The sequence below is a fragment of the Aplysia californica genome, unplaced genomic scaffold (assembly GCF_000002075.1).
Source record: "Aplysia californica isolate F4 #8 unplaced genomic scaffold, AplCal3.0 scaffold00346, whole genome shotgun sequence".
NCBI classification, from domain to species: domain Eukaryota; kingdom Metazoa; phylum Mollusca; class Gastropoda; order Aplysiida; family Aplysiidae; genus Aplysia; species Aplysia californica.
In genome coordinates, this window is record NW_004797616.1 from 366,103 (window position 1) to 390,605 (window position 24,503).

At 40.1% G+C, this 24,503-nt stretch overlaps 1 protein-coding gene across 1 annotated transcript in view; it reads right to left on the reverse strand.

Annotated features, from left to right (window-relative positions):
• The window catches only part of LOC101859258 (protocadherin Fat 4), a gene marked incomplete at its 5' end in the record, with an annotated part of 115,844 nt that overhangs the window by 53,960 nt on the left and 37,381 nt on the right, over positions 1-24,503 (reverse strand). Inside the window, 26 exons of the mRNA XM_035970948.1 lie at positions 764-946; positions 1,387-1,509; positions 2,289-2,474; positions 2,906-3,028; positions 4,019-4,234; positions 4,694-4,990; positions 5,940-6,113; positions 7,197-7,328; positions 8,214-8,402; positions 8,941-9,075; positions 9,422-9,613; positions 11,107-11,244; positions 11,666-11,887; positions 12,955-13,086; positions 13,601-13,789; positions 14,903-15,031; positions 15,520-15,572; positions 16,279-16,477; positions 17,053-17,184; positions 17,941-18,132; positions 19,420-19,566; positions 20,109-20,294; positions 21,151-21,279; positions 21,763-21,954; positions 23,068-23,208; positions 23,872-24,060. Coding sequence (XP_035826841.1) covers positions 764-946; positions 1,387-1,509; positions 2,289-2,474; positions 2,906-3,028; positions 4,019-4,234; positions 4,694-4,990; positions 5,940-6,113; positions 7,197-7,328; positions 8,214-8,402; positions 8,941-9,075; positions 9,422-9,613; positions 11,107-11,244; positions 11,666-11,887; positions 12,955-13,086; positions 13,601-13,789; positions 14,903-15,031; positions 15,520-15,572; positions 16,279-16,477; positions 17,053-17,184; positions 17,941-18,132; positions 19,420-19,566; positions 20,109-20,294; positions 21,151-21,279; positions 21,763-21,954; positions 23,068-23,208; positions 23,872-24,060 — 4,320 coding nt within the window. The remainder of the gene's footprint in view (positions 1-763; positions 947-1,386; positions 1,510-2,288; positions 2,475-2,905; positions 3,029-4,018; positions 4,235-4,693; positions 4,991-5,939; positions 6,114-7,196; positions 7,329-8,213; positions 8,403-8,940; positions 9,076-9,421; positions 9,614-11,106; positions 11,245-11,665; positions 11,888-12,954; positions 13,087-13,600; positions 13,790-14,902; positions 15,032-15,519; positions 15,573-16,278; positions 16,478-17,052; positions 17,185-17,940; positions 18,133-19,419; positions 19,567-20,108; positions 20,295-21,150; positions 21,280-21,762; positions 21,955-23,067; positions 23,209-23,871; positions 24,061-24,503) is intronic.

Genomic DNA, 24,503 nt, shown 5'->3' on the forward strand with positions numbered 1-24,503 from the left:
CGTCCGTAGCCTCCACAGTGAGTATATCAATGCCCATACACACACACTAAACTCACACATCCACACATACATACACACAACAACAGCAGCAACAACAACAACAACCTACCCCATCAGCGTCCGTAGCCTCCACAGTGAGTATATCAATGCCCATACACACACACATACACACACACAAACACACACAAACACACACACACACACACACACACACACGCACACAACAACAACAACATGAACCTACCCCATCAGCGTCCGTAGCCTCCACAGTGAGTATATCAATGCCCATACACACACACATACACACACACAAACACACACAAACACACACACACACACACACACACACACACAACAACAACAACATGAACCTACCCCATCAGCGTCCGTAGCCTCCACAGTGAGTATATCAATGCCCATACACACACACTAAACTCACACATCCACACATACATACACACAACAACAGCAGCAACAACAACAACAACCTACCCCATCAGCGTCCGTAGCCTCCACAGTGAGTATATCAATGCCCATACACACACACAAACACACACATCCACACATACAAACACACAAACACACACATCCACACATACACACACACATCCACACGCAAACACACACATCCACACATACACACACACACATCCACACATACACACACACAAACACACACATCCACACATACACACACACAAACACACACATCCACACATCCACACACACAACAGCAGCAGCAACAACAACAACAACAACCTACCCCATCAGCGTCGGTAGCCTCCACAGTAAGTATATCAATGCCCAGCGTGAACGTCTCCGGGATCCTCCGGCTGTCCAGCAGGTTGGTGATGACCGGTGCCGTCGGGTTTCGGTTGACCAGGATGGTCACATTAGTTGTAGCGACCTGACCGGGCCTCTCACTGTCGTACGCTCTCAGGCCAAGCTGGAAAATGATAGGTCAAGGTCAGTCAGAAGGCTGTTGCTGTTTACTCAGGCAAATTTACACAATTGACCACTGTGTAAGAGGTGTTGGAAAGAAGGATGTGGGACAGGAGAGCCAGGGGAAGACATAGAGTAACACGGATGGACAACATTAAAACATGGACTGGCCTAGATAAAACAGAATGTGCAACGACAGCTCGAAACCATGAAGGATGGAGAGTCATTCCACGTCAACCTCTGAGTCAGAGATGACACCTCCAGGTAACCAGGTCACAACACGAGAGATCCACGCCACCCAACAAAATTACCAAATCAGCCACAAGCGGGTGGTCCCACCCAGATTAGTAAGCACAGATTTTAAGCTACAACAGACTGAACAAACAAGCAGAAAGCAATTATATAGTGACACCCTCTAACCACCCGTGCATCCCAGGGACTTACAAGGTAGTTGGTTGAGACATCGTTGTTGAGGAGAGCTCTGACCGTGATGTCGCCAGTGCTGGGGTTGATGTTGAAGTATCCGGGGGCAGCGAAGTAGCCGATGATTTCATAAATGATGAAGCCCTGAAGGTACAGAGAAGATTGAACTTTAGATCAAAATGAACTGACAAGCAGCAAAGAAAGGGACAGACAAATCTGATAATTTGTTGCGTGTCCCTATCCCTTGTGGACACAATTCTTAACATTTAACTACTTCTGTTTCTCCAGTCAGAACTTTAGAATGGAGTATATTATCCTTTCAGAAAAATAGATATGCTCTCTAAAATATCAAACTTATGTCTTTTGTAAGTCCTTTTTAATCCACAGTACTCTTTGTTTCTTAATGAAGTTTGTATATCATCATCAATTGTGCTGTAGTAGTATGAATGTCTGCTTATGTGATAGCATCAATCCAAAGGGTGTATGTGTGATGAATCATGCACATGTATTTTGTGTTAAAATGAAGGTTTTGAAAGCACATAGCACTGTATTGTACAATAGAAATTATCACAGTATTATTTTGTGTGTAAGGAAAATAGCCTTATAACTTAAAATTGCTAAAAGCAATCGGGAAATATAATGAGATTACCACAAGGTTAATGTGATATTATTCAATGACAAAATCTCCAAGAGTGTATTACAATTCTCAACGCTCAAAATACCTCAACTACAAGCTTTGATTATAAATATAAAGCTATAAAATTATACATAATTGTGCTAAAATTAACTGAATCAGTGAGGGATTAGCAATGTTTACATAAACTGCAATCCCTTGATATGTCATATAACAATACTAAGATTACAACAGAAAAAAATTGGAAAAAATCATCCCATAGCTTCCACTACTTTTTCTTCCAGTTTACCTCCAGATCTTGGTCCTGAGCTGTGGCTCGGTAGATACTTGTACCAACGGGTGTGTTGTAAGCCACGCCTGTCGAGTAAGGGGTGTTGACGAAAACTGGGGCGAATACGTCCCGCCTCACATTGACCCGCACGTTAGCCAGGTCAAACTTGGGGTTCACAAACGAATCTGTCACCCTCACTTGGAACTGCAACAAGGAATCGAGACACACATGAAATTGAGGAATACAAGAGCAAAACTAGTGATATCCTAACCATAGTCCTTTTCTTCAAATCTCCACTATGCAACACAAGGATGACATACAAAGTTGAAATCAGTCTAAAATAAGCAGTGAAAGAACATTTCAACAGCAGAACACAACAACTTCTTACAATTCTACACATGAAAGAAATAGGAATTCTTTGGATCTAACTTTTCAATGGCAGAGAAATATGATCAAATCTGTTTTTCCCCTGTAGTCCTCAAATTAAGACTGCAAAGTGTAAGAAATCTACTGCTAGACCCGTTGGAGGCAATTTTCAACTTGTAAAATCACATTTCAAAAGCATCCGATCCTCATTTTTCTTCACACCATTATCAAACATAACTGTGCACACTCTGTGGGCAAATTTTCTCTACCTCATACTGCGGAGTTGTCTGTCCTTCCAACAGCCGTTTGAGAGAGATGAGTCCCGTGTTCGGAGCCAGGTAGAAAAAGTCGGTCACTCCGGCCTCCTCCACCAGCTCATACTGAAGGTCATCCTGGGGCGGAGACAAACAAATAGTACAGGGTACAATCACTTCTAAATATTTGGGTACGTCCACAACAATTTCCAAATTAACCATGAACAGTAATATCCAATATGCAGGTACATGCACAACCTTATCCAAATAACCAGGTATATGTACAACTATTTCCAGATAAACAGGTAGCCTACAATTACAACTATTTCCAGATAAACAGGTAGCCTACAATTACAACAATTTCCAAATTACCGTGAACAAAAGTGTCCAATAACCAGGAACATGTGCAACAATACTCAAACAACCAGAAACATGTACAACCAATTCTAAATAATCAAGTTTTCACACAACAATACTTAAAACAATGAGAATAATGTACAACCAATTCCAAATAACCAGTTACATGTATTACCGTTTCAATATCCAAATAACCAAGCGCATGTACAACCATATCAAAGAGTCTACATAACAAGAGGGGCCACTCCTCTCTTTGAGCCAATTAAAAAAGTGTCCTCAAAATTCGGTGGTGCCCTCTTCACAAATGCGCACCGTTTGCGAACAGAGTCACCCTACTAGTGTGAAAAAAATCTAAGCGAAACTAGCAAGTTTTTTAATAAATTTCGGAAGAACGCTTTTTTAAAATGGTTACGCTGACAAAAAACCTTTTCTGGAGGAAGGGGAGATTGTTTTCTTCGTTTAATTTGACTTTAGAAATTCTTCTTCTGGAAAAACGAAAGAGAGCTTCAAAACAGACTGCAGCGCCATCTGAAACAAAGAGCGAACTTCCGGCGGACACTTTTTTGGCTCAGTGGACCATCTTGTTATGTACTATCTTGACCATATCCCAAAAAACTGGGACAGGTACAAAAATGTCCATATAACCAGGTACAACAATATTCAAATAACCGGGTATAACATTCAAATAACCGGGTATAACATTCAAATAACAAAGTATAACAATCCCCAACACAACAACAAAAAAAACCCAATGTCAAAACCTGTGCTTACCTGCACATCCCGGTCAGTAGCAGTTAACTGGACGACCGCTGAGCCTAGACTGAGTGACTCTGCCACTTCTGTGACGTAAAAGTCTGGGTTGAACACGGGCGGGTTCTCGTTGCGGATCACGGTGATGTTCACTTGTGACACCGCCGTTTTGAGGCCAGTGGAGAACAATTTTGACGCTTCCACACGCAGCTGAGAGAAACAATCCATGACACAGAGGTGTTAACCATTAACACATTTCTTATAACAAAACCATAAATACATTGGAATCGTAAATACTTTTCTTTTAACAAAATCATAAATACACTTCTTTTAACAAAATCATAAATACATTTCTCTAAAAAAAATGATAAATACATTTCTCTAAACAAAATCATAAATACATTTCTCTTAACAAAATCATAAATACATTTCTTTTTTACAAACCAAAATACATTTCTCTTAGCCAAACCATAAATACTTTTCTTTTTAAAAACCATAAATACATTTTTTTAACAAAAGAAAAGACGACTTTATTGATCATTCCCCCCAGTAAGAATTTTTCTTTTACAAAGACACTCATAAGATTTAATAAAGTAAAACAAGGCAAACTGAAATGGTTGTGGGTTGCCGCAGGTACCCACAGGTAAGTACCCAAGTGCCTTGATTCTGGGCTAAGACAAGAGTATCTCAGTAATGAATAACCAACTTTGTTCGATGAATTGACAAACTTGTTTCCTTCTCCTGTAAAATTTTGTTTTTGTGGGATACAATGTTGTTGTACTCGAGGGCGACGAAATCTTTGCTCACCAGATAAAAAGCCTTCCTGTTGAGGTCAGTTCTGAGGTCGGTGCGGACAAAGATGTTCCCGGTGGTCTCGCTGATGTTGAAGTAGTCGGGACCATCGCTCAGACCGGTCAGTTTGTAGGTCACATCAGGCTGAGAGGATAGGAGGAAGAAATAAGTTAAAGTTAAACTTATAAACTTACAACATTTCTAAAATAAGCAAATTTCAAGACATTTTGGGCCAAATCCTCCTTAGCATTCAACGACAATTTTGTTGTAAAAATAGTAGTGGTATTGATGGTTTCTTCAGTACGAAGAAAACTCCTAAAACGGAATTGTAAGAGGCTCTTTTAGTAACTCTTTTTTTTTTAATCTGGGACTCATAGTTTTTAATAACTCATGCTCTATTGTGCCAGTTCGTTAACATCACTTTCAGGTATTTCCTGATTTGACAATTAACACATTTTATAAATCTGAGGCATGCTAAACAGTTTGCAGATTTCAGAGCAATGAGTCAACATAAATATTTAGAGCTTATTTACAAAGATTATTGTCTATTAGATCACGAAGACGAACACAGTAGGCCTTCACTGAACCTATTCAAAAATTTCAGAAGGTAAGATGGGAAATTATCCAAATTAACATATCAAAAGACACTTTTTTCAGACGACCTTTCAGAGTTTATAGTGCTTGCTTTGCACAATCAATGCTTTTTTTTTATTTATGACTTGAATTTGTCTGTCTTTTTCCTGTACCTTGACTTTGATCCTCTGGTATGAGATTGACTATAATAGAACTTTCATAAAGACTTCTACCTTCTTCCAGAACACGCCACCATGTCAGAGGATACAAACCATGGGCTGCAGTTGAATCAAAAACAACAACAATAATAAAACAACAACAGAGGGGCAAACACAACAACAACAACAGTAATGTTAACACAGCAACAACATATACACAACAACAACAATAACAACAACAACAACAACAGTAATGCCAACACAGCAATAACATATACACATCAACAAATACACAACAACAACAATAACAGCAACAACAACAACAGTAAGTAAATGCCAACACAGCAACAACATATACACAACAACAAATATACAACAACAACTACAACGACAAAACCCCAAAAAGTACGACAACCTACCCCCGGCTGAGCCACCACCCGTATCACTCCCTGCCCCACACCCAGGTTCTCTGAGATGCTTGTGGCGTAGTTCTGCTGCACAAACTGGAGGGTCTCCGAGTCCAGGATGCCGATCTCAACTGTGGCCAGCGCGAACAGACTCGGGGTGCCCTTGTCTCGCGCCTCCACACGCAGCTGAAGAATAAAAACACGTTTTAGCAAAAACATAAAATTAAAACAGGTTTTAGCAACAAAAAAAACATAAAAACATGTTTAGGCAAAAACACAACATAAAGATATGTTTAGGCAAAAACACAACACAAAAACATGTTTAGGCAAAAACACAACATAAAGATATGTTTTAACAAAAACACAACACAAAAACAGGTTTCATCAAAAACACACAATAGAAACAGGTTTTAACGAAAATACAACACAGAAATATGTTTCAACAAAAACACAAAACAATAAAACGTAGCAGCAAAAACGCACAAAAAGGAACAGATTTTAGCAAAAACACAAAACAGAAACATGTTTTAGCAAAAACATAAAACAAAAACATGTTTCAGCAAAAATACAAAACAGAAACAGGTTTAGCAAATACTCAAAACAGAAAAGCTTTTGACTAAACATGTTTTAGCAAAAACGCAAAACAGAAACACGTTTCAGAAAAAACACAACATAGAAACATGTTTTCAGATTTTTGTAGAAGTTCAATAACAATGAAAAGTTCATCCAACATGAACTGACGCTGACCTCTGAGTGTAATGTTCTACTGAACTCAAAATGGCCGTTATGAAGGGAGAAAATGGCAAAGAAAAGGAACGGAAAGACAGAAGAGATGATAGATTAAAGAAAATGAAACGGAACATCTGCTGAACATAGAGTGGGGAAGAGAGAAGGGAGAGAGAGAGATACATACAGACAAAGAGACAGAGACAGAGACACAGAGAGAGAGAGAGAGACAGACAGACAGACAGACAGACAGACAGACAGACAGACAGACAGACAGACAGAGACTCAAAGAGAGCTAGAGAGAGATAGTATTTGAAGAACATACAACATCACTGACGTCTCAATCAGACAGACACTCTATCAAAGAGTTAACACTTTGCCGTCTCATCTCGCCGATTAGCGATGTTTACCGCCCAGTTTTTTTAGATTTTCCCAAAATGCCTTTGCTTTGAAGGGAACAGCTTTTATTATATATGAGCCTTGTGATAGCAAAGCGTTAAAGGGTTAGGCTCAGTGAGGGCAAAACATTTCCTACAATCTTACCACAAAGCCGCTGAAAGGAATGCTCAGGATGGGTTGGAGCAGAGTGATCTCTCCTGTCAGTGGGTTCACAAAGAAGTAGTCCGGGGCGTCACCGTCTCCCACGGCAGCGTAGTTCACCTCATTGTTGGGGCTCTGAGGGGAGGAAGATTAGAGACACCATGAGAGTTATGATGATATAATAATGATAATAATAATAATAATAATAATAATAATAATAATAATAATAATAATAATAATAGTAATAATAAAAATATGATAGTAATAATAATAATAATAATAATAATAATAATGATTTCTGACGATAACCAATACATCATATTTCTCCAGCTAAATAGAAGAATTTCAGGAATTGAAGCTTACAATGACTTGTGGCTTCAGCTGTGGCAGAATGATGATAATAATAAATAAATAAGTTTATTAATAAATAGCACTAAGAAGATTTCCGGCTGGGATTTTACCGGCTATAGAGAGTGAATGTCAAACTAAAAATAAATTCTCATACAGCAAACCTCCATGTATTTCCAAGTAAGGTATCAAATAACACTTATCTCTACACTGGGGATCCCCACCACCCACCAAAATTACCAAATCACCCACTTGTGGATGGTATCAACTAGGCTGACAAGAACTGATCTAAATCAAAGGATCAAGTATTGCATTCTTTAACTCTTTCACTACCGTGAGCGGAGTTTCACGGTTCGTGTTACTCCCAACACCGGACCGCAAACCAAGTTTCACGGCTCTCCACTTCCTGTTTCAAAGCCACACCTACTTTTGTAATAATCAAAACTGAAATCTAAGGCTGAAGAATTATCGTTTTTAGCAACATGTTGAGATAGGTCATTATTTCCCCTTAATTTTCATATATAATACATGTGGCTGATATTGGCTCAAAATCTTTCATTTGTCCATTGGTAGGCAGAATCAGAAAGTAGGTCACAGATAGGTCCCAGTCCAGGTGAGGAAACCCCCCCTCCCCCCGGTAGTGAAAGAGTTAATCTCATCAGTAGCCCTTACAAATTCATCGTCATCTGTGGCTTGCACTTGTGTGATGGATGTGCCGATAGCTGTGGTCTCCGCGATGTTCAGACGGATAACCAGATCCGTTGTGAAGCGAGGGGTGAACAGGTTCCTGCGGACATTGATGTCCACCGTGGTCTGAGCGGACAAAGTTGGGGTACCTCCATCACGGGCGACGATACGAAGCTGAAAATGCCAAATGTAGAGAGAATTAGGAACGTGAAATGTCATACGAGAAGTATAATCCTTTGGAACATGAAAATGAATGATACGCTAATTTTTAAGTTTTTTTATAATCCGGACTAAGCTCAGAGGACATAAGATTACACATCTTTTTCACTGAGGAAAGAAAAAATATCTGTTTTCAAAAGGATTATTTCAGCAAGCAATCACAAATATGCACACAAAGACAGAAGACTTGATTCTGAAGATGAAAAAAAAGGGGGATGGGAATTGCTCCATTTCTGACATTAAAAATATTTTGATAAAAAACTATACATTCAAAATTGTAAGCTTTGAATAAAACATAAAATATAAGACTAAGAAGTTCAAAAGCAAATTTTTAAATAAAATACATCATTCTCAATTTCCTCTATAACGTTGGCACTTACAGGAAGTAAACAAAATATGAAAAAACAGAAGAGAAAAGTCTTGATTTCTATCTGCCTTCATGTGATCGTACCAAGAGCACGCCACAAGAACACATTTGACTCAAGTCACTTACCCGGTAGAAAGAGAGCGTGTTGGCATTGAGATCGGCCACATTTGACACGCGAATGATGCGGTCATTCCCCAGGGTAAAGAACGTAGGAGCGCTGTCATCACCAATCACTTGCAGAGAAACTTGGTTGTACGGAGACTGAAAGATACACACAACATAAAAAACAAGAAACAATTATTTTCATTATACTTCAAGCTTATACTGATGCTGATGATGAAGATAATAACACTTTGTACATTTAACCCTTTCAGCCCCAGCCATTTTTGTGCACTCCCTAACCCCAGTCCCGGCCTATTCAGCAGTATTTCAGAAAAAGTGGCATGCATTCTAAAAAAGTGATGCAGTATCTTTGTAATGAGGTTTAAATAATAGCATGTAATAATGTCTAAAGGGACATGAACAAATATTATGAAAAATAAAGTTTAATTAGGTCCGCTAATTTTTTTTAAAGTGCAACTTAGAGCTAGGAGTAATCGTGACTCACCACGCTATCCCGGTCCAAGACGGAGACCTGAAAGATGCTGGTCCCACTTCCCGTGTTGCTGCTGATTGTCCGGTTGTACGGCGTGTTCAGAAACTCGGGCGCGTTCAGGTTCCTCGACACACCAACGGTCACAGTGGCCGTGTTCCCGGCTGTCAGAGGGGGGTTGCCCAGGTCTCTGCATGTGACAACCAGCTGTCGGGAAAGGAAACCACAATGTGTCATTTTTGTAGGGGGGGGGGTTGTTTTGGGGTATGTCCAGCCAATGACTATTTGTGTGTGTATGTGTGTGTGTGCGTGTGTGTGTGAGTGCGTGTGTGTGTGTGTGAGTGTGTGTGTGTGGGTGTGTGAGTGTGAGTGAGTGTGTGTGTGTGTATGTGGGTGCGTGTGTGTGTGTGTGTGTGTGTGTAAATGTACGAGTGTGTGTGTGTGTGTGTGTGTGTGTGTGTGTGTGTGTGTGTGTGAGCGTTGACAAGTGTGTTTGTGTATGTATTTACCATGTCACAATACATTTAAAACATTTACCTAGAGAAATTTGTACATAACAAAAAGATTTCAGAATCCTACCAATTTTGCTATGGGCGTACTAGACTGCAGTCTGCTTCTTTTGATCATTCAATGCTGAGTGTTCCAGCAGTGAAATCCCCTCATATACTGGGCAGTTTTATTATGGCATCATGAAATTAGGTCTAGCCAGGATAATCAATCAAACGTAGCGGGCTCAATGGCTGTTTGAGCAGAAAAAATGTCTCCTTGATGTTTCCCATAATGCATCATGATTAGTTCAAAGAACTTGTTTTTTTGTGTTTTTTTTATAGTAGATGGTTTTACGGCGCTCGCAACTGCATAAGGTCATATGAGCGCCAAGGGGTGGGTGTCAACAGAGAAGTCTTTACAGGGAATCAGACTTACTCTGCTCACCTCTCTAGCTTCAACAGCACAGCGTCTGCTTCGACTATCAAGGCACCCCGGAAATAGCAGGTCACAAGAGTGTGATAAACATACAAAAGAAGTAGAGGGAAATGACAATAGTAAGGATCAGGAAAGAAAAAGCAGCAGTTCCCTGTTGTAGATCAGGCACAGTTATGTGCGTGACATGAATCAGCCCATTTACAATTCTACTGTGCTTGAACGAGATATGTCCTCCCTTTGGGAATGGCCTAAAGACACTTCAGTCAGTGGCACTGCCCCGTGGGGTCAAATAACTTGGTATGGATTAGATACAGTAATTCTTTCTATAAAGACAACGAGGCAGAATGTAAGAAAACTCATCGCTAGTAAGTGGGCGGGGTCCAGATTTCGCGGATATTCTCATCCGTAGCACTGAATGATTCAATCAACAAAGACATGTTATCATCATCATCATCATCATCATCATCATCATCATCATCATCATCATCATCATCATCATCACCGACTTAACAATTCCCTTTTTTCTTGTTTCGTTTTCCTAGAAAACATAACAATTTGCACCATGTCAATACATTTTTACATAACCTACATTATTTACCAAATGAGAGTTTCATATAATGTGATGTGGGCCAATGGCCTTAAACACTGAATAAACTTATTTACTTATTCAAGTAACCAACAAATACCGGCACCAAAATCAGGACACGGGACCAAAAAAAAACAAACAAACAAACAAATAAAGACCCAAAAAAAACCCAAAACCAAAGACGTGTTACCGTGTATCCCAGCGTGTCATCAGCATCCAGGTAGAGGGGCTGTAGAAGCGACAGCTGACCGGATGAGCGACCGACCTGGAAGAACTGCAGGACTTTGTCCGTGCCTGACAGGAGGTACTCCACCTCGTTGTTGGGAGGCTGGAACAGAATTCACAGTAAGACATTTTAAATAATTGAACTCATTAAAGAGGGCGTTCAAATTTAATCTTTCGCCTGAAAAAGAGAGGGGGTTCTTTGGCTCCCATAAAAAAAGTGTAAGAAAGGATGGGGATGGGGGGGGGGGGGGGTATTGAACCAATGTAATATTACACTTTTTTACTTTTTTACGGGATGGGGGGGGGGGGGGGGTAAGAGACAAGTATAAGAAAAGTGTAAGAGTGGGTGAGGGGGCAAAAACTCCCAAAAAGGGTGTAAGATTATATTTGAACAGCCCCAAACCTGAGGAGCAGCCAAATCTTCTACCCAAAATGACGAGTGACCGCTCCCAGTGGCTGGTGTGATGCACACAGGTATGATAATTACAAGGATTTTCTTATCTAAGCATCTATGTTATCGTTTCTTTCTCAATTCTATACCAAAGAGTACAACAACTCACAGCAACGTCCCTGTCGCCACACGAGACAGCGGTGAACGGGTCGCCGATGGCCTGGTTCTCCGTGATGGAGGCAGACAGCTGCGTCTGCTGAAACTCCGGCGGGAACAAGTTACGGGTCACGCTCACAACCACCACCGTCGTGTCCGACTTACTGGGCGCGCCTCCGTCCTGGGCCAACACTCGGATCTGAAAAAGAAAAAAGAAATTGATCTCGAAGTGTTTTACGCCACATTTGACACAACTTCAAGCATTTGGAAGGTAAGTGGTTTCAACCCTGCCTGTCAGGGACAGCCCAAACTAAGTGAAATATAACATCTGTCATATTGTCATAAACTTTGCCAAAGCCCTCTCCCAACCTTTATCTTTTTTTTATCTTTTTTTTTTTTGGGGGGGGGGTACCAGGTTATGAAAAGACTTCAGAAAATGTTTCCTCCTTGGTTTAAAGTGATGGCTTCTGCACACTTAACACTTTGCATCTTGGTCTATATTCCTTGTCATGTTACATGAACTGTTGGGAATATGAATCACCAATATGAAACAAAGGGTTAATTTTCACAAGGTTCCATAACAATCTACAGTAATAATAATTATTATTATTATTACTATTATTGTTATAATTATAATTATTATAATAATAATTATTATTATGATTATAATTATAATTATTATTATTATTATAAATATCATTTGTATAGCTCAACTCCCTATTAAACAGCAACCTGTGTGCTCTCTTTCTATTTTATTACCCTAACAGACCCTAGAATACTCAGAAACATTCTAAGATTTTTGGTAAGTATACAGTGTAAGCAACCAATTAATTGCTTAAAATTAGCAAATGAAGAGATTTTTAGCAGTCTATAGTTGAGTACCCATTCCCATCTCGGTGTAAGGAGGACAATTTGCACAAAGTGCCTTTCACATGGACATAACATCATGCCCCTGAAGGGATTCAAACCCATGACCTTTTAGTTGCGAGCCCCACTGCCTAACCACTAGGCCAGTGACACGTTCCACTGCCAAGCCCTAAACAACATCAGAGCTACCCTTCTCCCTCCAGACCTAACATTGACAACACACTCTATGGTACATTACAGCAACTGCAGCAAACCTGCACGTATCACTACATGGCATTGGACAGAAGGGCGAGAGCTCAGCTGTTGCTGGATCGTTAACAACAACAACAACAACAACAAACACTAACAACAGAAAAAAATTCCCCCAGCCAAGAGTCAGAGGACAGAGGATGAACCTACCCGGTACTCGGCCGAGCTGTCGGAGCCGAAGCCTTGAGCCACAGTGATCCGTCCGGTCACTGAGTTGATGGAGAAGAAAGTTACGGCAGAATCATCACCGATGATGGAGTACGACACTTCTCCAAATGGAGCCTGTTGACAAAAATAGCAGTAAAAAATTATTTTGTTTTCTCAACAACAGAAAAATCCCGTCCCAAAAAAATGAATAAATAAGGCATCAGTAAATTCTCTCAAAAAGACTGAATAAATAAGGTATCAGTGAATTCTCTTTAACAAGGTGAAAAAATAAGGCATCAGTGGATTCACTTTAAAAAGGTGAATAAATAAAGCATTAGTGAATTCTTTTTAATAAAAGCTGAATAAATAAGGAATCAGTGAATTCTCTTTAAAAAGGTGAATAAATAAGGAATCAGTGAATTCTCTTTAAAAAGGTGAATAAATAAGGCATCAGTGAATTCTCTTTAAAAAGGTGAATAAAAAAAGGCATCAGTAAATTCTCTCAAAATAACTGAATAAATAAGGCATCAGTAAATTCTCTCAAAAAGACTGAATAAATGAGGCATCAGCAAAAGGCGAACACCTTAACCTCTAGGCCACAACAGCCCCCCTGCAAGTCTGAGAGCCTAACCATGAGGTATAAACTTACAGTGGCATCAGCATCAGTGGCAGTCACAATGGTGACCTGACTGCCAAAGTTCAGGCTTGACTGCAGGGTGGCCGTGTAAGGCTCGTTGATGAACACGGGCGGGTTGTTGTTGCGCACCACGTTGATGATCACTGGGATGCTCTGACTGGTCAGTGACGGGGTCGCTCGGTCCCTCGCAGCCACAGTCAGCTGAAATATAGAGAAACAAATCATTGGTTCAGAGCAGTAGATTTTTGCTTTTCTGGGGTTTTTACTAAAAAATTTTGTTTTTTGTTTTTTTTTTGGTGTTTTTTTGGTTTGTTTTTTATTTTGTGGGGAAGGGGCTGTTGTCCTTTTTAAAATGTGTTTTACGCTCCCATCGACATAATTTGAATCATCCAGGAGGCAGGCTTCGACAATGCCTGTCAGAACCAACCTGGGATGAGAGGGACCCATTGTCACAGCAGAAAGACTGGGAAACTTATCAAAATTCTCCCCACATGCAATGACAAAGCACTTTACTGCTACAACACAGATGCTGGACAGTTTTTGCTGAACAACAGTAGTGAAAAAAGAAAAGGAAACAGTCGGTATCAAAGTTTTGAAGGGGGGGGGGGTTGGTTTAACTGCCACAAAAAATGAAAAAGAGACAGTTGTGGTCCGCAATGCATCAGCGTGACAGCATGGTGTTAAGATAAGGGACTGTAGAACCAAACTGGTGGAGTTTTGTTTCAAATATGGAATGTACAGACAAAAGAATTGTCCATCTTCAACAAATCAAAACCCTAAAAAAGGAAACAAATTTCTCTGTCTGTTTCTGGGTTGTGAATATTTCCACCTTAGACAATCACATGTATTATAGAAGAGTTTATTGCAGGAGCGGGGCGGGGTGGGGGGAGAGGGGGGAGATTCCATAAAGACAGGTTTTTGTCTCAAAAAGGTTTCCATAACGGCAGGTTCAATTGTACTTGATAAGACATTTTCTCTACATGAAAAATGAACAAAATGAACTCACACCCTTTGCAAGCAAGGCAAAGAATTCAACCATTGTAGTTCTCATCCCACTAATTTCTAACAACTCGTTAACAAAAAATGTTACATGTCGCATACTTCTAGGGACAAACTCACATTGAGTAGGAGATTGGCGGGTGCTCTCGTGTGGTTTGCTCCGTCTTTCCTATCAAACATTTATCGTCTTTATCTCTCCTCTTTCTTTTCTTTATATGTAACTCTTCAGTAACACCCAGAATCTTCGGCACTCATGTGACCTATTTGTGTTGTAAATGCCGTGAAACTCTTACTAAAAACAAAAAGTAAACTCACATTGTACTGGTTTGCAGCTTCCCCAACCAAGTTCCTTCGGACAAAGATCTGTCCTAGATCAGGATCGATGAAGAAACGATCAGCGTCGATCGAGCTCACGAAGAAATACTCAATGGAATTGAATGGAGCCTGGGGAGGATAAGGAAATACATAAGCACACAAATTATATTTGTTTTTGAGGGCCACTTCTCACATGTAAAACTTCTTCTTCTTTTCCTCCTTCTTCTTCCTCTTCTTCTTCTTCTTCTTCTTCTTCTTCTTCTTCTTCTTCTTCTTCTTCTTCTTTGTTCTTCTTTTCAACTAGATCTCAGGGGCAATCAACCCACAGCAGAACTGATTGTCATAATGAGTAGATTTCTATAGCATACAATTCCCTATTGGGCTCAACATGATTTACATCACTAATGAAATAATTATTCATTCTCAATATTTAAACTGTTTTCACACAAGCATAAAGTATCCATTGTCTTTCAGACACCCATACACCATTTTCCAAAGTTGTTTCCATTATCATCATTAAATTACAGATTAATAAAAATAATTGCATTTGTGTAGCACATATCAGCAATTTTACAGCATGCTCTTTGCTCTTTACAATTATTATCTCCCCAACAGACTCTAGAACAAGCAGAAACAATCTCTGTACTTCGGGAATCAAACAGCATGCAAGCTGTGGATAGCACATACTCAAACACTCACAAACTGGCTAGATCTTTCACTGTCTATAGCTGGGTACCCATTCCCACTTTGTTACCTCAGAATTACAAAGTTCTATCGGCTCAATACCTAGTTTTGAGAACTTTTTCTAATGTAATTCTTTGAATATCTCGAAAATAACTCCGAATATCTTACGATTTTGATAGAGCAGATAGAGCATTTGCTTTCTTATCTCAAGGTCTTACTAACTCATAACGGCCAAAAATGTCAGATAGAACTTTTTAATTGTGAGGTAGTGGATTAAGAATAAAATAAGATAGATAATACTTTATTATCCCAGAGGGAAATTTTTCTAGGCTGTACAGGACACATGCAGGTGTACATAGAAACTTAAATTATTTGTTACTCTCATTAAAATTCAATATTAAAAGAGAAGTAAAGCTGAAAAAAATGTACATATCACATTAGATGCATCATTCAACCACATGAATGAATTTAATTACAAGCCCTTTAGAGTTATATATAGATACATACTCGAAACAGCAATACACACTGATGGTTATTCTGACAATAGCCTTCTGCTAGATGGTTAAAAACTTCTTTTATATCTTTTTTTCTTTGTATTGAGAGGTACACATTTGCTGCTGCGTGATCTTACAATTTGTGAGAAAAGGGGGAGTGACGGGTCGTTTAAAATGCTTTTCATCTTTTTTGAAGACAAACCTGCAAATCATTGTCGGAGGCCGTAATTGGTATTCCGAACTGCACAACTGTTCCAGGCGCTTGAGTCTCCCTTATGGTGGTCTCGTACGACACTCGGCCAAACACGGGGGTGTTGAGGTTACGATTGACCGTGACAGTGACCACTGCGGTGGAGGAGAGCCGGGGACTACCTCCATCCCTGGCACGCACACGAAGCTAGACGCGTTGAAGAGAAAAAATTAGAGGAATAAGATTTAGCAAGACACATATACACAAACTCACATGTCTCATACAAACGTTTGAGCGCTCACACACACACTCACACGACGTTGAATCGAAGAAATTAGAAGAAAAAGATTTAGCAAGACACATATATACCTAAACTCACATGTACACACACAAACGTTCGCTCGCTTGCAAACACACACATATACACACACATACATTCATATGCATGTGCACACCCATACACACATGTACGCACATACAAAGTACACACATACACACACATAAACACACATGTACACACACATAAGCAATCACACACACATACATTCACATACACACTCACAAGTACAGGCACACACACGTGCACACACACACACACACACACACACACACACACACACACACACACACATACACACAGACACACACAATAAAACTCACACACACACACACACACACACACACACACACATACACACACATACACACACACACTTACACACACACACACACAGACACACACACACACACACACACACACACACACACACACAAGCACTGACCGAGTAGACCTCCTGTCTTTGCGAGACAATACTCTGAGACAGACTGATCAGACCCGACACTGAGTTGATGCCGAAGAACAGCTGGGAATCTCCGTCGCCGATCAGGTCATAGTTGACCACATTGTATGGGGCCTGAGGAAAATAGAAATAATAATAATAACAACAAAATAATTATGATAATAATAATGATAATAACAACAATAGTAAAAAGAAGAAGAAAAATCATAATCATCATCCTCATAATAATAATAATAATAATAATAATAATAATAATAATAATAATAATAATAATTCATCAGTCAATGCCAGAAGATGACCAACGCATCTACAGATTAGAATGTTTCCCGGAATCATAATATGTCGAATCAGGAATAGACAAAAGGCAAAGATGCAGCACTTTTCAAACCATCATACATAAATTTTAATGAGAAACACGAATCTGCATATTTCAAAGTGTACAGGATGTTGTCTGCATTTTTAGGTTTAGGATGAAGGAAACAGAACTGAAAAATCTGCAATAAGAGAGAAGCTATGCTTCAAATCAGCGCGTCTTTGAGCATTGTCAAATGACCAAAACGCACATCCTCAAAGCGTTAACGAGGCTTCAGTGGCTTCTACTGTGGCCAATAAAACCAATTCTGACAAAGAGAGGGAGATAAAGATAAAATAATAAAACAGTCTATAGTGTCAGACATAGGTCAGGCTGCAGATCAAGACGTGAATGATGACTCTAGATTTACATAGGAAGGAAATAACAAAAGAGAACAAAACTCTATTGTGAAATGCCCTTTGATGTCTTAATTCGAATAATAGCTTACAGTTCTCAGAATGAAACAGAATGTATATCTTTTTTAAGAATGCATCTTCTCAAAACAATCAGTAACTCACCGAGTTGTCTGCATCAACAGTCGAGACCTGGAAGACAGAACTGCCAATGGCTAGAGTTTGGTTCACGTTTCTTCCATAAGGCTCGTTCGTGAACTGGGGAGGGTTCTGGTTGCGGATCACGTTGATCGTGACGCGTGCCACAGACTGAGACGAGCGAGGCGGCGTGCCAAGATCTGTGGCCAACACGTTGAACTGAAACAAGCCAAAGAAGACAAATGTAATTAATAATAATAATAATAATAATAATAAATAGCATTTGTATAGCGCATATCCCCGCCAACAGCAGGCTCTATGCGCTTTACACTATATTATTACCCCAGCAGACCATAGAACATTCCGAAACATTCTCAGCTTCCCGGGAAGCATACAGTGCAAGCAGCCGATTAAGCGCTCAAACACTAACAAACTGACAAGATCTTTCACTGTCTATAGCCGGGTACCCATTCCCACCTGGGTGAAGTGAGGAAAATTCGTGTAAAGTGCCTTTCCCAAGGACACAACGTCGGGCCCCTGACGGGATTCGAACCCACGACCTTACGGTTGCGAGTCTGAGAGCCTAACCACTAGGCCACCGACGCCACAAAGAGAAAACACGATAAATGTCAATCAAAGAAAATACATTAGATTCTCATCTCTCCCGAAACTTATTCAATTGCTTTGTGCATTCACACATATAAAATGCCACCCTCACGAGTAGAGAGAAGGCATGTGAGGAGAAAGGAGTTATTTATTTTACATGTAATTATGAAAATATTATGATTTCCATAACATAAATGTCCTGATCTCATGGCGTATCAGTACAATTCAATTTACTATTGTCACTTAATTTTCTCCCCTCTCAGGAATGGAACTCAGGCCTTCTGCAAGCAACAGCAGAGTGCCTAAACTTTATACACCAAACACTAGTGAAACAAACTATGATACCACAGACATAGGCAAATCTTCTATGGCACTGTAGATAGACTTATAACACCCTAGACCAGGCACTGTCATAGCCACCTCTCTATGCTCTTTATAAAACATTCATTGATGCATAAATGAAGGGCAAAACACAAGTCTCACTATAGTCAAGTGTTTTCTCAACTCCCCCCCACCCCCCACCCCTTTCCCTTGACTTGGTTCCAAATAGACTCAAATGGTATTCTCCATTGTGAACTTGAATCAGATCAGAGCGCAGTCTTAGAGATAACAATAATAATAATAGATGGAATTTATATAGCGCTCTATCCCATACGAATATAAGCTCTAAGTGCTTTAGATCAATCACAGATATCACGGATCTCCAACCAGATTAGGATGGGAACTGTAAGCAGATGGACTCTGGGATGGATCCTGAAGAAGGGGGTTGGGGTTGGGGGGGGGGAGAGCTGAGACATGTTCCTACTGTGGTGACCCCAACACTGAGGACAAGGACAAGGACAGATATCATAACACAAATCTATGCCCAGCCGACATTAGACAAACCGTCTGTGTACTCACCGTGTACACGGTTCTCTTCACAGGGTCGTTGAGCAGAGAGGAGCGGAGGAACACGCTGCCACTGACAGAGTCCACGAAGAAATATTCTTCACCTTGATTGTTGAGACCGTCGTCCAGAATACTGTACCTTGTGATATTCTGGGGCGACTACAACACAAAAACATTGACCAGTTTTGAGATAGATGGATATATGGATATAAGGATAGATGGATATTATATGAATCGACAGAGAGATACATAAATAGATAGATAGATAGATAGATAGATAGATAGATAGATAGATAGATAGATGGATGGATGGATGGATGGATGGACGGATGGACGGATGGATGGATAGTGCGTGCATGTGTGTGTGTGTGTGTGTGCGTGTGTGTGTGTGTGTGTGTGTGTGTGTGTGTGTGTGTGTGTGTGTGTGTGTGTGTGTGTATATTTATGTGTGTGAGTCAATGTCCATGAGGATGTGAGAGAGTAGAGAAAACTTTTTATAAGAGCAGAAAACATGGGTGGTTGGTGGATGCTCTACTGTAGTTCGCTCCTTCTTTCCCACTCCTTTTTTTCTGTAAGTCAGTCTCTAGTCACACCTCGAATTTTACTCACCTATATGACCTTCTTGCGTTGCAAATGCCGTAAAACTTTTACTAAGACTAAACAAAGCAGAAAAGACATGTACCAAACTCTCTTCCACTCACCCTTGTGTCCTGGTCAAAAGCCTGCACTCTAAGGATGGCCGAACCCAGACCCTGTGTCTCAAAGATTCTTGCCGTGTAGGACGTGTTGACGAATTCTGGTGCGAAGAGATTTCTCAGCACGTTGATGGTGACCAGTGCTGTGGCACTCGCAGCTGGACTGCCTCCGTCTTTGGCCTCCAAACGCAGCTGAGAACAACCACGACAACGTCAGTTTTAGCTGACAGAAAGGTAGGCAAGAGGACATGACCACAATAATAACAAGGAGAAGAGGGAGATGGATTGGGCATGTTCTGAGAAGAGAATCAGACTCTATTGTAAAGACTGCCCTCCCCTGGACACCTGAAGGACATCGGAAGAGGGGCAGACCCAAAGTGACCTGGAGACGAACAGTAGAGTCTGAAATGAAGTCCTGGAACCATTCGTGGGGGACGTTGACCAAGATGGCCCAAAACAGACAGAGCTGGAGATCCTTTGTAGCTGCCCTAAACACCAGATGATGTAACCGGTAGAAAGTAAGTAAGTGACAGAAAGGTAGTCTACCCTTTACAGAATTTACCTTATCATATACATCTTTGTGTTGACAACAGCAAACACATCATATGAGCAATGTAATTCTAATCAGATGGGTAAAGAAACTTACATAAAGGTAGTCTAGCATTTGCAAAACTTTCCACATCATATCTTTGTGTTGGCTAAAGCAAACACATCATGTGCATAACGTAATTCTAATCAGATGGCATTATTTTGATGAGATTGGGCAAGAGGTAAAAAAATCAAACTTACATAAAGGTAGTGTACCATTTACAAAACTTACCTTATCATGTTTGTGTTGATGATAGTTAACGTATCACCTGCACAAAGTTAGACTAATCATATGACTTTATTTTGATAGGATTGGGCAAGGGGTAAACAAAAGCTGACGGACATATTGCATTACTTTTTCACATCAACTTTTTAAGTTGTTCTCACACAGCCAAAAACACATCCAAAACTAGCAATAATATGATTCATGCCCCGTCTCTGGGTTACGGAATCTACTCACAGTGTAAGACGACAAAGTGTCCGATCTGAGATCACTGATGACCTGCACTTCTCCGGCGTTGTTGATGGAAAAGTAATTTCTGGCGCTGTCGTCTCCGATGGCTGTGAGAGTCACTTGGTTAAATGGAACCTGCAAACAAGACCACGGAAAGGACATGTTTCATCTACTTTCTATGGACCTCACCGATTTCCAAGGTACAAAATGTTGAATGTTGTAGATCCAATGCAGACCTTGTGATCCATAAACTTTTTTGTCTGGCTTACATCTCAATCATGGTCAACGTCAAGATCAATGAAATACCTAACATTGTTAACAAGATGGATTTGATAATTATTTGATGAACATTTAATTACATTAATCTAGTCTTTGAATTACTTTTTTAACAGCCAGAATCAAGCCTGTCCTGGTTTAGTTAAAACATTAAGCTATTTCTGGGACAACAAAATGATTTTTTTTTTAAGAAAAAGAAACAATGATGCAAAAGATGCTTTAATCTGTTTGTCAAACAAAGCAAAGGAATCTGTTGAGCTTTTCAAAATTACAAGAATTCCATGTATATGAATTGCAGTTTGTCAGGGGCATATTAAAGCTTTTTAATGTATTTTGACCTACCACTACATCCGCATCAATGACATCCACTTGGAAGATGGTGTTTCCGGGAGTCTCTGTCTCTGGGATGGTGGTAATGAACGGCGTATTGAAGAACTGCGGTGTGTTGCGATTCCGGGTCACGGTGATTTGCACGGTGGCTTCCTCAGGAGAACTCAGCGGAGGGCTTCCCAAGTCCGTGGCAGTGACAAACAACTGAGTCACGGCAAAGAAAAAAATGGAGAAATGGTATAGGTTTAACGCCCATCTCCGAAAGGACTGAGCCATATAGGAATTTCATGTAAAGTGCCACTGGGGGCTCCAGTGGCTAAGTGAGTAGTGAGTTTTGACTCAAGCAATGTCAAGCAAGTGTCGGTGACACGGGGATCAGATGGGTGGTCACTGGAGTGTGTCCTTGAGCAAGACACGAAAACCCTAGCTCAAATTACAGGGCGCTGCACAGTGGCGACCGACAGTGGCATTGTTTGTAAACTATTCTGTATTTGTGTAATAGTGTGTATTTATGTACGTATTTATGCATGTATGTATTTATGTATGTACGTATTTATAATTATGTATTTATGTATGTATGTTTGCCATAGTAAAACAAAGTGCCCTTCTGGGACAAATAAAAGTGTAATTTTTTTTATTTTTTTTTTAAATTTTCCCAAAGATACAACTGCGGACAGAGCTGAGGCTCGAACCCTCGAGCCCTCAATCTCACGATTACGAGTCCAGTAGCCTTAAATGCTAGGCTGCCAACGCCACTGTTACAGCAAAGGGATAGTGTAAGCACAAACAATTAGTTTATTGTAAGTGTATTGGTTTAACACTTTTCTCAACACTATTGGGTTATTTAAGAAGTGGGACCTCCAAATTTAACGTCTGTTCCCAACAGGACTCAAATGGGTTGAGAGCCTTGATAACTCCACAAAATGATCAGAATTCAAGAACAGCCAGTCTGGGATTCAAACAAGGGGGATAGTCCACAAACAAGACTTTCCAGGAATTTTAAATGAAAATGTCCAGGTCCAGCTAATGATTAGATAATAATAATAATAATATATAACTTTTATATAGCGCATTTCCAAAAAGGTAGCTCAATGCGCTTTAATAGTAATAATATGGCTTTTACTTTTTCTACTCTTTTTGAGTACAGAAACACACAGGCTATCATAGATGAAATGTGTCATAACACTGTGGAATCAGGCTCTCAACAATTCAGAGCCATATGGAGTTAATAGTATATTCTTCAGCTTTGTCGTGCTTTCAATGATCAAGAAACTATCCACTGAAAGACATGAAGATTTAAAAACCTGAAGCGTTTACCTCGTAGAAAGAGTTCTGGTTGTTGTCCAGGGTGAGCCCTTGTTTCACAAACACCGCTCCCGTCACTGAGTCCACAAAGAAGAAGTCTGTCGCTGCAGCTGTGCTTCCTCGTGCCGAGAAGCGAATCAAGTTATGAGGAGGCTGCGGAGGCAAAAAATAAGCAAAGCTTTTGAGTATTTGTTGAGTTCTAGACAGAATTTATACAAAATAAAAACTTTTACTTAAACGTAGGCTCAATACCGATTCTTTTCAAAACTGGTCATTGAAAAGGTTATATGGGCACAGGAAAAGGGATAGGGAAGAGCAGAGGAAGGAAGAGGAGGAAGGGAGGAGGAAGGGAGGAGGAAGGAAGGAGAAAGGGAGGAGGAAAGAAGGAGGAAGGGAGGAGGAAGAGAGGATAATGATGATGAAAATGATGACAATCTGGAGGGGGAGAAGGAGAAGGAAGGGGGCCCTCAAATTGACTAATGGACTTTGTTTGCATTATTATTCACAGATGATGTCTTAAAAGTTCACAACTTTTCTTCAATAACGACAAGTCTGTGAGAAGCAAAACTAGAAAACAGAGAATATGTCTTCTCCAATACGAAATGTGGGAAGGCATTAAGCGACTCGTCCAGTTTAGGGAAAGATGGAAAGTGTTTGTTCGTAGCCTATATCCTGATCCAGGGAGAGAAAGGCAATGATGAATACAAAAAGAGACTTCTGTACTCAGAGCCTCAAAAACCTATTAAAAATATTTGGGTTTATTTTTTGAATGCACTAGTTGGCAGTTTTGTTCACAACGAGCACATAGAAACTCACAGCTACATCAGCATCAGAGGCAAAGATGGTGGTGATGTTGGTGCCCAGTGGCGTGCTGTCTGGGATGGTCTCTTGGTAGAGCAGCGGGGCGATGAGGGGCCGGTTCAGGTTCCGCAGGATGGACACAACAAGGACGGTGGTGTTGGTGCGGGGGACTGGCTGACCGTTGTCAAAGGCACGAATCCTCACCTGTGCACAGTCAAGTCAAGTGATGGATAAGTTCTATTATCTTACTTCAAATACAGAAAAACGTAAGATAAGATTAGATGGATTAGGTCAGATAACGAAAAAAAACATTAAATAAAACCAGATTGATAAGTTCAGATAAAGGAAAAGGAAAGATAAGATTAGAAGGATTAGGTCAGATAAAGAAAAACATAAGATAAGATCAGACAGGTAAGTTCAGATAAAGAAAAACGTAAGATAAAATCAGATGCAATAGGTCAAATAAGGAAGAACATAAGATAAGATCAGAAAAATAAGGTCAGAGAAAAGAAAATGAAAGATAAGATTAGATGAGGAAAAAGATAAGATTAGATGAGGACAAAGATAAGATTAGATGAGGAAAAACAAAAGATAGATCAGACTATTGAGACTATTCCCGACAATGACTGCTGCTTATTGAGGGAGGG